Below are 15,142 nucleotides of genomic sequence, written 5' to 3'. Positions count from 1 at the left end.
GACCGCTGCCCAGTCTTAACTAACCGTAACCTTGTCTGCCAAGCAAGACTCCAGTGTAACGTGCCCAAGTGTGGGGGAGGTAAAAGAGACACGGAGGGGGACAGGAAGAGGGTTGGGAAAATGATCTAGATTGAAAACAGGTTGGAAGCGATGAGATGTATATTATTGAGACAGGAAAGAGAGAGGAGAAGAGAGGAGAGGAGCGGTGACGAGGAAGGCCAGAAGGAAGGAGGGAGCAGGGGAGGCAGCAGGAGAGTAGGAAGGGGGGGAGAGCTGGAGGCGGTGTGTGTCCTAATGCTGTGTTCTTTCCTGAAATAGCTATCACCCAGATGAGGTGCTGGCTGGAAGGAAGGTGTGTGTCTGTCCGTCTTGTTTGTGTATATATGTGCATCTGCTCAAATACGTGGATCCACGTCCGTGTGTGTGTGTGTGTGTGTGTGTGCGTGTGTGTGTGCGTGTGTGTGTGTGTGTGTGTGTGTGTGTGTATGTATGTGTGCATCCACTATACTTCCTGTCACTTTAGGCCTGACCTTCGTCTGTTCCACCTTCCTGTGCGTTCTCCACTGAGCCGCAGTGTGGTGCAGTGTCCCACACACCACTCGGTACCAGGCACACGCACACCTCCAGAAGTACCAACCAAGTGACCAGTGTAGCATGACAGTGCTGTCGTCATTAACCAGTGGTAAATGTCTCCCTCTGGCACTTGAATGCCTCCCTGGCTCGCCTGCAGTGAGGTCAGCGATTTGCTCAAGCACCCATACATCCAACGTAGAGATTTTCTCCATGTCATAATAGCATGACTCAAACGCTTGATTATTACCTTCATAATAATATTCCACCTGGATGTCTCGATCCTTAAGAGAGTTATTACTACGGCAAATCAAGGTCTAAGTGCCAAGGATGATGATAGGTTTGCAAATGTGATATTTTAGAGCATTTAGGAGCGGCAATCTGTGTTCCATCTCTGTCTTTAATTAGCCCTCAGGATTAAGTGTTGCTTAGCATTTAAGCTTGTGTGCTTGAAGCCAGCGGAGCATGTCTTTTATTACATATTGTGCTAGTTTTGGAGGTAGATTCTGTGGAAATGACTTGATTTCGCATCCCACCTGGATGTTAACTAAAACAGGTTTCCTTTTTCCTGCCTCATGTTATTCTATGGAAGTGGTTCTGTCCATCGCTTTGGGCCAGACTGAAATATCTCAAAAACTATTGGACTAAGTTTTGCACAGGCATTCATGGTTCCCAAAAGATGAATCCTATTTTTAGTGATGCCCTGACTTTTCCTCGACAGCACATTCAGGCTGATATTTGTGGTTCAGAGCAAAGCGATTGGATGGACCGGCCTGAAAAATTATGCCGGTGCAGCTTCCGTGCAAGATTTGAGAGGCTTATTGTAAAAACTGAGATGGATTTTATAACTACTGTTGACATGTGTTCAAATCAGTTCACGTTACATCGCATTAATTTAATGTTCTTTGCTTGGCAGACAACAGTCTATCACACCATAAAAGGCGGTAACTCCAGCGTAGATGGTGTGTGATGGAGCCATTATCATTGTACGGTCCACTCTTCCAACTGTTAATGACAACTGATCAGTGATGCCCCACCCATGCATTACTCAGGCGTGCCACATCCTTTAGAACCCCATTACTACCCTCTACATAACATGCATTGTTTCTTAATGCTCCATAATTTTAACGATACATGACCCTCTCGTCCATTAAGCCAACCATTTAGCAAGTGTCACTGGTCATTTAGCATGGCAAAACGTCATTTGCCCAGCATTTATTACCTGCGCGTGGTTATATTTCACAGAGAATCAATTCTTCCTCAGATCATTTCTTAGAATAAGGCTATGTTTAACTGAGAGTAAAATAGGATAGCCATTCAAGATTGCCTTTCACAGTACTTAAACAATGACGAGAGGGCAGACAGGAGGGAAGGGAGGGGAGGGGGAATTACTGAGGAGAGAAAGTGCAGCGTTAGTCCCTCAGCAGTTTCCAGCCTCCTCTGTTCGCCTCCTGTCTTCTCCCTATTTTTTTCCCCCCTCTCCTTACATGCTTTGCCTCATCCCTCCCTCCCTCCAACCCACCCGTCCTCATCCATCTTTGTTCAGGTCTAATTGTTAGCTGTTCTGGGCTCCCATTACAATTATCCATCCATCTGGGTGGTGGTAGAGAGACAGCCCCTGATCTATCTCTCTGCACAAAGGAAAGATACATGAGGATGCCACTAGTTGCTGTGTGGCGAGAATGAACACACAGCTGAGACACACACATATTCTCTATTCTGCCTCCCTATAGCCTTTAGTGTCGCTACTTTTGTTCAACAGTGAATTGAACACCGACTTGAAGTCCTTCCCTTTCTTTACACATGATCTCATAAAAAGATCCGAAACAGAGTGTCCAATCTGCTGGGGTTACCTCTTTTGTTGCACTGCGGAGCTTATTTGCATAAAGGTAATAATATCCTCAGGTAGGTCTAATTACAAATTCTGAGTATTACACCTTGAAGAGGGCAAGATTTAAATGGAGAATCACAAAGGGCAAGTGATACAGAAGGATTAGAGGGTGGGCGGCAATGAAAATGAGCTGAACCGATCTGTTTCCCTGGTTCTCCGAATATGTCCTTAAAGCTGGATTTATGCTTTGATACTTAGATTGAAGGTTTTGATTTTGTAGCTCAGTGTTGAAACTTTGGACTTTGTGCTTTAATTGTATGCCAAGTAACTGTTAAATTCTCTCATTACAGAACTATTTTGTGCCGTCGCTGTATTTAGGTTGAGACAGGATCACAGTGAGACTTGCAGTGGAAATGGCTTTGCTAGATGTGTGTTACTGAAAAAGAGACGATACCTGGGCCTTTTTTTTTTTTTTTGTATTTACCCTGAACAATATCTACCTGAGTAAGAAACTTGTACAAGAAAACATTAAGTGCACAATCCCAATTCTGCCCCCTTAGCCCTGTCGTGTTGTTCCTCTCACATGGACTTGAACCCTGGTTTAGAAGGGCAGAAACACCTGAAAACTGTTTTCTTTTAACAAAAGTGCAACATTGTTGTGGAACAAAAAAAGTCCACATAGGAAGGAGGTTGGGATGGATGGATGGATGGGTCACCCAAATATCTGACATTTAACAACTGAGAGACTGTTGTTCTTTTCCTTTTTATTTTTTGATTTTTGTTTAAGTCATGTCTTTCTGTAACCTTGACCGCATGGCTGTCATTGTAAGCATGGTGACGATGATTCCCAAAACCTTAACCTTTTTGTGCCTGAACTTAACAAAACCTTAATCATTTAGCATTGTCACATAGTGAAACAGATTTATTTTTCAACTGTGACTTTTGTTTTGGAGGGCACAGACGGATGTCCCACATCCCATTGATAGATGCAAGTGTCCTCTATAATTAAATAAAACACACATGATGTTAACTGCCGTGAATGTACCGTACAGGGTGGAGTTTATTTGGCTTAAGAGTAGATGAGGAATCTAGCCTCTGTTGTAGAGCTGCAGAATCTGTACACATCTCTCCTTGTTTGTTTCCTCATTATTGTTCCTGCCTCTGTGAAAAATGCAGTTGCCATCTTTACTTTACCGCCTTGTCTTTTTCTCATGTTGACTGAAAATCTTTCTCGGGCTGGACCGGTTGTTGTCTTCAAACTTAGTGAATAGTAAAATTACTGTCTGCTGCGGTTCATGAGCATTACACTGGCTCGGGGCTGACATGGAAGAAACAAAACACAACAAAAACAAGTCCGCTTCTCTCCCTCGCTCTCTACCTCCCGCCTCGTTTCTTCTAAATCATCTCACTATTGTATTTAACCCTTCCTCACAAGGTAGAAGTCAAAAGGTGGAGATGACTTCTGACTGAGAGTGTTTTCCCCCTTCTGGACAATCAATAAAGTTGTCTGCACATTGCAAGAAGACAGACTAAACAGAGAGATGGGGGAATGTTGACGGGGGACTTCACTGAGACGGGTCAAGGGTTGTGCTATGAATTATGTCTGTAGTAAAAAAATAAAGAAATAAATAAATATCAGCATCACAGTAGCTTGAGGAGCTGTACTTTTCTCTATGAAGAGCAGGTAATCCAGGCTTAGCAAAGGTATTTTGTCTCTGAGTGGTGTTAGTCCGAGGTTAAGCTGTCTTTACTACAGAGGCAGATATCTGGGGCCAGAGGTGTCAGAGGACTTGATTTCCTCAGAATCAATTCTTGCCATCGTTCAGTTTCCTGACTTCACTGACTCCCAGATGGATTTTTTTTTAAGAGTCAAATTTTCCCTGATTCCTCGCCTCCTTTTTCTGTTTTGCTCTCAGGCTCTCTCTTTGTTTCTGACACTGCCTCGCTCTCTCTCTCCCTCTCTCTCGCTCTCTATATTTGCGTGTGTGTGTGTTTGTGTTTTATCATAGAGCAGCATACCTCAGAGAAAGTAACTGACTTATTTCCTTGTGGCAGAAATGTCAGCATGTGTAAAAACTCTTAAAATGACTGGCAGCTGCAAAACAAAATAAGGCTCTTCCACAGCTATTTGTGTGTGTGTGTGTGTGTGTGTGTGTGTGTGTGTGTGTGTGTGTGTGTGCTTGTGTGTTTATGGGGGTGTGCTTTCTCATCAGATGGTCTCCTCTTTAACTTGTATGGTTCCAAGGCAGGCCTGAGGCAGAACCTAATCTGGTCTCATAGCTCGATTGCTCCACTTTTTCACTCAGCCAAATCCTATACAGAGAGTGTAGCAAAGCTGTAACTCACAAGGTGCCATGAATTTTTTAACTTTTACTTTCAAGTAAAAAAATTAACTTCTAACAAAACTTCCTGGCAATGCTCGGTGGAGTATGGCATGGGAGCTAAGTGGATATGTAGCGTTTTCTAAATCATTTGAGGATATGCCAGTTTAGATCCCTCAGCTGGCAGCACGTGGAGTTAAAATGAAGCATTTGTGCTGGCTTCCATCCTATAGCTATAATCTTTAAAGTGTGATTGATCCTAAATTGTGGCTCCTTGGCAGGAGGAAAGGAAACAAAGAAGGAAAAAAAGGTGTTTGGATAATTTTTTCGGCCCTTGTGTGTGTGTGTGTGTGTGTGTGTGTGTGTGTGTGTGTGTGTGTGTGTTTTTTTTATATTTCCCTAAACACCATTTTTTTAATTCCTTTCACTAATAAAACCTATTAACAATACATTTAAAAACACATTCAGATTTTCTTTGACCGCAGAATGTGATGTCTAAATGTGATTTCAATTGGATTTTAACAGTAATATCTGTGTGGGATAGAATTTCCTCTCCTTTGTGTATTAATTAGACACTCATTTATTTTCAGAGGGAATATTAGGTTGAAACACCTCAGGCTGAATAATATGGCAGCTTTCTGTGAACCTACCACCTAAAGTATATTCTCTGTGAGGGAAAATACTGCTCTAGTACTGAGAAATCTCTTCATTTTCTGATTAGTCATATTTAATTTTCATTCTGTGTGCTTTGTCTGTGTGTGAAAGTGCCATGTAACTTTCCACATGGTATTTTGAGTTATGCGCAGGTGATAATGAAAGCTCCTTACACTCGTCTGACTCAGTTTTCCGTGCAGTGGCTCTGCTCGAAAGCGCAAGATGGCCCTTAGACAGAAGCACCCGGCTCCCAAAGGTCCTGGGAATGGATCTGAGAGCCGCAGAAGTAGATTCAATCTAGCGGGACATGTTCTTAACATCCCCTCCATTACCCCCACGCTGCCTGGCAACTATCGCCACAGTCACGGGCTCCTGTTTGCATGGTGACCCCAGAGAGACAATCCCATTGGCTGAGCACAATGCCAGAACATAAAGCAGGGTTATCCCAAAGGCCTGTGGGAGTGCTGCGCCAGCACAAATATACATAGGTGTTGGAGTGTGAGGGCACAAAGAGAAAGAGAGGAACTTGTCAAGGAGAGCGGGAGGGAGGGAGGGAGGGTGAGGGAGGCAGAAAGATGCGGGACAGCAGGAGATGTAAGCAATTTGAAGGGTTGGGTTTGTGCTATAGATGCTACTGTAAAGCTTTGCCACTGTGTATGTGTGTGTGTTCACATGCACTCCTGTTTATCTCCCCCGCCTCTCTTCAGATTACTAAATCGCGGCATGAGCTACCTGCAGGTCAACAAGCATTACCATGTTTTAAATGAAACTCAAGTGAGGGAATGAGCTTGAATTACCATAAATTACCATACTCTTACTGAGTCAGGTGTTTCTTCTGGCTTCTCTATATGGCTCATATTTATATGTATGGAAATTCAGCTATGAAGATGAGGTGTGCATGCGTTAGCACACGTGGAGATATGCAAACACACGTCCTTACACTCAATTAACCCCCCAGCAGTGCAGTGGGCCTCCTGCTAAACGAGCTGTCTGCCTGCTCATCATTTACACAGCTCACATTATCCTTCTCCCCAATTTCCCTTCAATGAATCCGTCATTCTATTTTTAAAATGCAGAAAGCCAAGCAACAGAAACACACACACACACACACACACACACACAGAGAGAGAGACACCCACTTTGTAGCTGCACCCAGCCTGACTCCCAGCTCTTGACTTTGACGGCAAAATGGCAGGCCTTTGAAAAGTGAGCGACTCAGATTACACTATCCTGTAAAGGCACTTGTTCAGCTAAGAGTTTTACCGAGAACCTCATTTCCATGTGTGTTTCATTGTGTACACAAACTAACATGCTGTCAGACGTGTTTTCTCACACATTCACTAACAACAGTGCGCTTCAGTTAGAAAACCAGGATGTTGAGCGGGACTCCGTCCACTGATGTATAAAGACTTCACTCCAAAGACACAGAGTGTTTTCTGCTCTTCCTTGTATTCTCTCTCTTTTCCCGTTCATCTCTGTTGCTGGCTGCCTCACAGGAGAGATTTGACAGCATGAGAGACAGAGAGGGAGAGAGAGAGAAAAAGAGACTGGACTGTGCACTAACCGTGCTTTACAGGTTTGACAAGTAAAGGTGCATTTAAGCCGACGCTAACACAGCGGCTCATGAGTAAAGACGTAGAGCAATATGGGCCTTGACACTTCCTTGACTTATTTTGCGAAACAAAACCGCTAACGCAGCAGCACAAAAACAGCCCGAATAAATTGAATTCAGTGTTTTAAATACAGAATGACATTTATCTGCTTAATTCATACAGGATTTACCTGCTCTACTCATAGCTGCCTCCCTAACGGATTTTCAACCCAATGAATGTGTTATCGTGTAGTCACCATAAATCATTCATAAGTATCACAGGGGATCAGAGTGAATTTATCACAGGAGATGAGAGTGAATGCTTTAGTAGCACATGTTTGATTTGATCTATAAGATCACAGCTCAAGTATCAGGCGCGTGGAAGTGCTGTAGCTCAAATCAGTGGGACGTGTCGGGTTGATACCCAATCATTCTGACATGTGTTATGGTATAGGCTCTGGCTAACAGGTGGCTTCTCTGGTCTCTTGCTCTTTGCAGAAAGCCCGCTTGGCCAGGATACGAATATCCAAGACGGGAAGCTCCAATGCCTTCCTCCACAGCAAGCGTAACGGCCTGTTCAATGAAGCTCTCGAGCTCACGGTAAGAGAAACCTCTGAACCGCACAGAGACCACATATGCTTCACATGACACACTTACATTTCTTTTTAAATGACGCCCCAGAAAGCCTGACCTCTGCATCTTCTTGGAAAGAATAGTTCTGAGGATTTCAGAGCGGGGAAATAACCAAGTCATTGGACGCAGGCCTCGCTCGCCCGTCCTTTAATTATCAGTTCTTAGAATGCGCCCAGCATCCCATCAGAGCAGCTCCCTGTGATCTCATTCACTGAGCAGCATTTCTAATGTGAGCATCCCGGAGCCCAGCTGCCCATCTGAGGAACTGGCTTCAGGCGATGCAGCAGGAAATGTAAACACAACTCAAAGATGTTCCATGCTTCGCCAAAACGTTGTGGTTCACAAGCACTACAGTGGCCCGGGGCTGACACAGAGCAAAAACAAAAACAAGTGCTTCTTCCTCCCTCTCCCTCTTGCTCTATGCACCCCTCTCTCTCTCTCTCTCTCTCTCTCTCTCTCTCTCTCTCTCTCTCTCTCTCTCTCCCTCTCTTCAGCAGATAGAAGGCCTTATACTCAATCTATGGCTGAATAATGCATCGACCTCATATTGATAGTGCCTCCTCAGGAAACAATATACTGCAGGGGCTGCAACTGAGTTTTTATAAGAGTGGTTATGGTTCCATTTATCTTAAATGCAACTGTTTTGAGTAAAGCTTGCCTGAACAGTAAATACTGAGAGATGAAGTTGCTTTATTGGAAATTTTAAAATTGTTTTTAAAAATTTGTTTTTATTTAAGATCATTTCTTGAACAAACAGTATTAAAAGAGACCCATGATTCTGTCAGGAGTCAGCAAAAGTTCTGTATAGATAAGGACATTTTCTTCATGTGTATATGATTATTAATGGTATTGCATATCTTCTAAATACGTGGTTTAATTTTGTTTATTGTAGCGTGGACACTGTTTCATTTAGAAATAATGTTTGATTTAGGGAACATTAGTACTCAGCAGTGCATGTGTTTATTTAGTAAAACTAACTCATTATCACAGTAACAATTATCTGTCATTAAAAAACACAAAACAGAACTTTTCCATATTGTGCAGCTCAAAAGTAATTAAGTGCAATATTATCAGTATTTCAAGACTTTCTCTTTCCTTTGCATAGATAGTCATTTAAATTCATGAGCAGTCAGTCACCTTAGCTGTCTGCTCAGATAACTGTAGCTTTCATTTTCTTTTTGTTTAATATATTTTGTGTATTGTATCACATTTTTTTCTCTCTATCAGCTTTAACACTTTCGGTCCAAAGTCAACAGTAAACAGCTCTGATATGAAGATGTATGTCATCTCAGTAAAATGTTAATTGTTGTCCAGCTTAAGTGTAATTTTAATGCAGCTATTAACTACCAACATGTACAGCGCCATGCAGAGTGACACAGTTTGTTTTGTCGCTCGGCAGATCAAGCTGTTTCCACTCTACAGTATGGTGGCCACCTGGGTGGTGAGCCGTAGCCGCCTCCAGACAGACCGCTGATGCGGGCTTTGCAGTCACATGTATAGAGAAAGTCTGAAATAACTCCACCTAAACACCTGTGTTCTACAGCTGTGTTAGGTGCAGATAAGCAGCATGAACACAGGTGAGCGGTCTTGGCTCGGACAAACCCGAGTCATCAGCGCAGGAATGTACCCTCTCAGCAAAGAAGCTTCTGCTTACAGCACCAGCCGCCTGCTTAACAAACAGAAAAGTGCTACTACAAATCTTCAAAACATGGCATTTTACTTGCCTTCCGGCAGTGCTGTGGAGCATGCAGGATCAGGGCCGTAGTTTTTGTCTTTTTTTGTTTGTTTGTTTGTTTGTTTGTTTGTTTGTTTTTTTTATTAACAGCTCAACGACAGGTTCTACTGGGAAAGACTGATGCAACCCATTGAAAGTCTGTATATGTGAAACACTGCTGTACTTCTCACAACAACAATGATGGTATTCTGCAATATACTGAAGAGACATCTTCCCAGGCTCAAGCTAAGGCTATTATGGCCGATATTTATGACAACAATGCAAAGAAATCTGTGTTTTCTTTGCACCAGGTCTACTTAGATCTTAGATGTATAAGGCTATTAAATTTCAAATCCTGTTAGCAAATATTTTTATAGATAATAATAACAAAAAAGTCTGTTCCAAATATTACCTTGGAAACAAAGTGTACTTAAAGCAAGCAGATAGCAAAATGTTAAACACCTTATGATATAATATGATGTGTTTTGTCTCCACAATGGAAATGTTTTCTACAAGCTTTAACTCCCCCTCAGGGCCTGGCAGTAAAATGATTTATTGGACTAATAAAACAATATAAACGTATGGACTGAAAAGTAATAAGCAAATGAACTGCTGAGTATTAACAATCACATGTTGCTCAAGTCTTTTTAGCTGGTTTCTTCACTTTCTTGGAGGATCCACTTATTTTCTGACTCACCTCACCGAGTGAGTTTCGCATCGAGACCGCCACAGAACTAGAAATAGCAGCCACTTGTTCACGCACAGATACACACACAAATAAACATGTAAACGGGCCAGGGCATAAAAAATAAGGAATATGGAAAACAAGTCATTATCGAGTCGCTTGTAGCCAGCTTTTGAAATAACAGAGATGGAGGCAAAATGTCACGATGGAAATTTTTTATATGAATTGTATATACTGTATATCCATTAGGGGCGAGTTGTGCTAGAAGTCTCCCTTCCAGCACAGATCAATGCACTGGCTCCACTGATGATAGCAGACATGCCTCTCAGGGTAAGAATAGTAATGTTCCCTGTATCTGACTGGCATGAATGCGGCCTTGACGGCTGTCTGTTCTCAACCCACGACTATGAGCACCAGTAAAACTCCACCTGTCTGTTCTCCTTTTGTCTCCTTCTCCAACTGAAGCAACTTCCGTACAAGATGAACCTTTCAGATCAGGTACTGAGACAGCAGCCGGCCACGCACCTCCCACATCTGATTAGTGCAGTCCTAAAAGAAAATGTAGCATAGCGCTCATTTTGTGCGTATGTGTGTGTGTATGTGTTACAGAGTTCCACTGAGGAGGAGCAGCGGTTAAGTAAGTCTACTTCTCTATTAGAGAGCCAGCACCATCACCTGCTGCACTGTCTGGAGAAGACCACTGTGAGTATGCACACACTCTCTCTCACACACACACACACTCACACACTTGTTTTTTTCCAGAATCACACATGAATTTCATTCGTGCAGGTTTTAAAATATTAATTTAACATCAAGATAAAAGTCCAATTTGCCCAATCATCCATGCATTTGTCTCTGGTTGTAGCTCATTAGGTGAAAGTAACTGACATCCAGGCACAATGTGTATAGATCTACAGTGTTTATATGTGCATGGGCAAGTGCAGCTCACTGTAGCGTGATGTCCGGTACACTGCATTTCCCTTGTGACACACGCTCATCTGCCTGTCTGTGATACGGCTGCACTGTCTGTTTCAGCCAAAAGAATGTGACATTGCGCTGGTGCACATGCACACACCCAAACTGTCATTCTTCACTCTACATATGTGTGGAAATAGACCACAAGAATTATAAATGTGTGATAAATCTGCAATCAGAACTTTTTTGACACTTAAAGAGATAGTTTGGGTTTTTTGACGTGGGGTTGTGTGAGGTGTCACGGCCACCAACACAATGCAATATCGGTTTAAATGTGTGCTTCATGTAGAAAATTTTCAGCGTTTTATCTTGCAGTGAAAACAGCACTTTCCTTTGGCACTACATTTTTCAACCGCTGAACGACCGTATTGTAAAGTGTTGTTCTCATGGAAAGATAAACCACTGAAAATATTCTACATGAAGCGTACATTTAAGCCGATATTGGATTGTTTTGGTGGGCGTATTTTAAAAGTGTCTAAAACACATTTTTTCTCGTGGCCCCGTGCACAGCAACACATGCTGTAGCTCTGCTAGTCTGCTGGGTGCTCCCGGTCGGCTTTCCTAACCGGGAGCACGCTGAACAGAATATGCTGCGGGAAATGTAATGACTATTCATGAGTACCTCACACAACCTCATATCGAAAAACCTGAACTATCCCTTTAAGGACAGCTGAAATGAGCTGTAAACACAAAACTGACATATGACAACCTCTGTTTTGCACTCCACCAGCCCCTGAGCGAATCATCTGGCTCTTTAGCTGCTAAATGCTCCACTAAATTCACCAGCACCAATTTTGAATGCTTTTTGTAGCTGAGCAGGTACAGCACAGTATGTGTTTGGAGCTTTTTCTCTCTGAAAACAGCTTCCTGTTGTGGCCGAAAACACACGCTAACGTGAGCTAAGATGAGAGTGAACCAAAACGGCAGATGGCCATGAAACCAAAACAATAAGCTAAAAGACGGTAAAGCTCTGTAGAGCTGATGGGACATTCAGATTTAGATGATAAAGTTTTTCACTTTCACTCACAAGTAGTCGTGATCCATTGTTAATATACAAGTACTGATTATAGAAGCTCCAACAAACTCAAGACTATGGAAAATTTATTCTGAGCTGAGCTCCAAAACACTAAAAACATGTTTCCAATGTTCGTGTGCATACACTTACAGACACACACACACACACACACACACACAGACACACACCTATATAAAAAATAATCATCACACATTCTCGGAGGAGTTATTGACCCAGGCTATGAAGCAGAAAATGACAGTCTATATCAAGCCATACACAGTACATAGTCATAAATATAAATGTTGTAAATGTCACGTCTTTTTTTATGACTCTCCCCCTGTCTTTTCCCCCTGTGCCGGTCTTGCTCGCTTTGTCTTTGTTTGCAGAACCACGAGTTTGTGGATGAGCAGTATTACCAGCAGAGCTACCTGGAGGCGGGGCTGCAAAACTACCCCTCCCGAAGCCCCTCCCTTTCCAGCCAAGACGGCGTGACGGGCACATGCTGCACCCGCCGGAGCAAGAAGCATCACACCCCTTTACCAAACGCCAGTGCCCCAGCACACATGCAGCCTTTGACACACACGCACAAACACCAACAAGCTTTACAGGAGCTCAGCACCATCCACATCCAGCCCCTCAGCACCAGGTGAGATCAGGATTCCCACAGGTTGGGGCCAAAAGACTTGGATATACTACAGTTTGTTTGCTGTGATGTTTAGAATACACTCTCACTTATGTAATAAGATTTCTACAAGTTGCTTTTTGACAAAGAGTTTCTAGTGTCCTCATTTTCCCTCAACCTACCTTGTAAAAATATTTTGGAGTCTAAATGTGAGATCTGACAAATGTAAAATGTGTTTTGTAACAAATTTTCAAATTTGCTCATTAGCTTTTGTATTCAGGTGAGTGTGAAGAAAACATCCACTGAAAATCAAATTTCTCTCATAATCTGGACTGTAATGCAAGATCTTAGCAAGTACCTCCTAACCACATATATCTAATGGCTACTGGCTAGCAATAAAGGCTTTCTACCACTAGCTACAATTAGCCTAATTAGCCACCATGTAATTAATAACAACTGACAATGAGCTGCTAATTTACTGTCAAATTGTCCCCACAACATTAAGTGAACGGTCCACTTATTTTTAGTTGTCTATGAATCTATGAAAGTCCATTAGAAAGGGTATTTCAGTCATTTTTAACTTTATTTATTATATATTTATATTTGTTTATTATATGTTATATTTATCCAGGATTCGTCATCACCAGGTTACAAGTTGAAATTAAAGTGAGACTAAATCAAACTTACAGCAATAGTAGTGTCCATTGTGCTCATGGTTAACACAGAGCAACATGAGCATCCCATTGGTGTTGCTTTTCTAGCCATGTGGCAAAATGTGTCTCAAGTATTTATGAGCCTTTCATTGATTGGTTAGGTCCACAAACTCCGGAGGAAAACATGTTTAGTTTGAGAGGCACTCGAATTTCTTCACCAGCCACTGTTTACTTTGACTCAGTTGTTTGCTCCAAAAGGCTGCAAACCATTTCATGAGCAGCTGAAATAGAGCTGCAGAGACACTTTGTGGGTTTGGCGCTACAAGCATCCCATTACTATTACACTGGGTCATTTGGTCAGAATGGTAATGTTCACTTTGTCACAGTGCGGCCCTGACGGCTGTCTCCTTTCAGACACCATTAAAACTCCACCTGTCTGTTCTCCCCTTGTCTCCTTTTCCAACTAAAGCAACTTCCATGCAAGACCAACCTTTCACGACAGGTACTGAGACAGTTGGACTGGGTCAGTTGGTTTGATGGTTATGTCAAAAATGTAGTTAAGTGGAGCTTTAAACCCAGATATAAAACCTTGGGGATATTTGGATAAGTCAACTTGATCCATTCACACTAATGGTGATTTAATTTAAACACAGGATTTTCTGGGGTTTGTTCAGTTTGAAAGGGATTAACAGTCTTGATTAAGGGCTCCTCAATGGAAGTCGTTGAAGGAGAGAGGAGGGGTTCTCATTCACTTTTCTTTCACCACAATTGGAGCGAAAACCTTAAGTCACAAACCCAACTCCCAAAAGGCCAAGGCTAGAACTTGTTGTGAAATATTTCAGATTATGTGGGACTATACTAATCTTTTTGCTTTCCTCCTACTCCTCTCTAGCCGCTCCAGTCTGAACATGCGCGTGGATGAACCAGCATCCCTGAACTGCCAGAGCAGCCAGATCACCACAGCAATCATCAGCATTCCCACACCGCCAGTGACGACCCCTGAGGGCGATGCTCACCTGCCCGCGGCCCCCACCCACCAGAACGTTGTGAAGGTGTCCGCGCTGTGAAGACTAGGGTGCAGACGCGTCACACAGAAAGACAGATAAAGACTCATCGAGACGAGACTGAGGGACAGAGGAGGACTGGGAATGATGGAGGAGAAAGCATGCAGAGTCCTAGTCTAGCCGTGGTGAGGCCTGCCCTCTGCTGGTCATGTACTGTAACGACATGGACTCCCTGTACAGATGGAGGATGGCTTTTAGATACAGTAAATTCATGTTAGTGGTTGGTATGCATGTGTGCGCGTATGCGAGTGTGTGTGTGGATGGGTGAAAGAGCGGGAAATATGTGTAGGGAGTCATTTTAGATGAGGAGGCGAGTGAGAGTGTGCCTCCAAAGTGTTGGCGATGAGTTCCCAGAGTAAGTCATGTGTCACTGTGCACAAAGCACCTTTTTATGATTTTCGCTTCAGTTTGACTATTAGTCTTTTTTTTTTTCTTCTTTTTTTTTTTAGCCGGAGATATAAGGGAAAGGAGGAAATATCAAAGGGAAAGAAAAAAAACAACATATAATTGAAACTTTTTTTCTCACTCTGATTTGACCCAGCCCTTTTGTTTCGTGTCATTTTGGTCCTCTTACCTGTTGATAGATGAGAAATATTTCCACCATTCCTTTTCGGGTCCAATATTATTCCACTCGAGTGAAAATTCTTTAAAAGATGAAATATGGTAGGTGTGTCTGTGACGGCGTTACCAATGAGTTTCATATTTGTGAATGAGTATATGTGACTTTTTGCTAGATAAAGGATTTGTGATGTTTTGGATAGGAGGTACTGTATGTGCCTGTGTGTGTGTGTGTGTGTGTGTGTGTGTGTGTGTG

The 15,142-nt window shown here is 42.6% G+C and overlaps 1 protein-coding gene across 3 annotated transcripts in view; it reads left to right on the top strand.

The window, feature by feature from the left end:
• Nucleotides 1-15,126, top strand: part of kcnd3 (potassium voltage-gated channel, Shal-related subfamily, member 3) — a 92,698-nt gene extending 77,572 nt beyond the window's left edge. Inside the window, exons 4-9 of one of the 3 annotated variants that reach the window (XM_087179001.1) lie at nt 7,466-7,567; nt 10,249-10,329; nt 10,465-10,497; nt 10,609-10,701; nt 12,376-12,635; nt 14,157-15,126. In XM_087179001.1, the coding sequence (XP_087035127.1) occupies nt 7,466-7,567; nt 10,249-10,329; nt 10,465-10,497; nt 10,609-10,701; nt 12,376-12,635; nt 14,157-14,331 (744 nt within the window). In that variant the 3' untranslated portion in view covers nt 14,332-15,126. The remainder of the gene's footprint in view (nt 1-7,465; nt 7,568-10,248; nt 10,330-10,464; nt 10,498-10,608; nt 10,702-12,375; nt 12,636-14,156) is intronic. The other 2 variants (XM_023425284.2, XM_023425285.2) reach the window with 2 other exon arrangements.
• The last annotated feature ends 16 nt before the right edge of the window (nt 15,127-15,142 follow it).

The sequence above is a fragment of the Seriola lalandi genome, unplaced genomic scaffold, assembly GCF_002814215.2.
Source record: "Seriola lalandi dorsalis isolate HSWRI2012SDOR001 ecotype SW California unplaced genomic scaffold, Sedor1 jcf7180002054767, whole genome shotgun sequence".
NCBI classification, from domain to species: domain Eukaryota; kingdom Metazoa; phylum Chordata; class Actinopteri; order Carangiformes; family Carangidae; genus Seriola; species Seriola lalandi.
The sequence above is the reverse complement of the archived record's forward strand: the minus strand, read 5'-3'. Positions and strand labels throughout refer to the sequence as shown.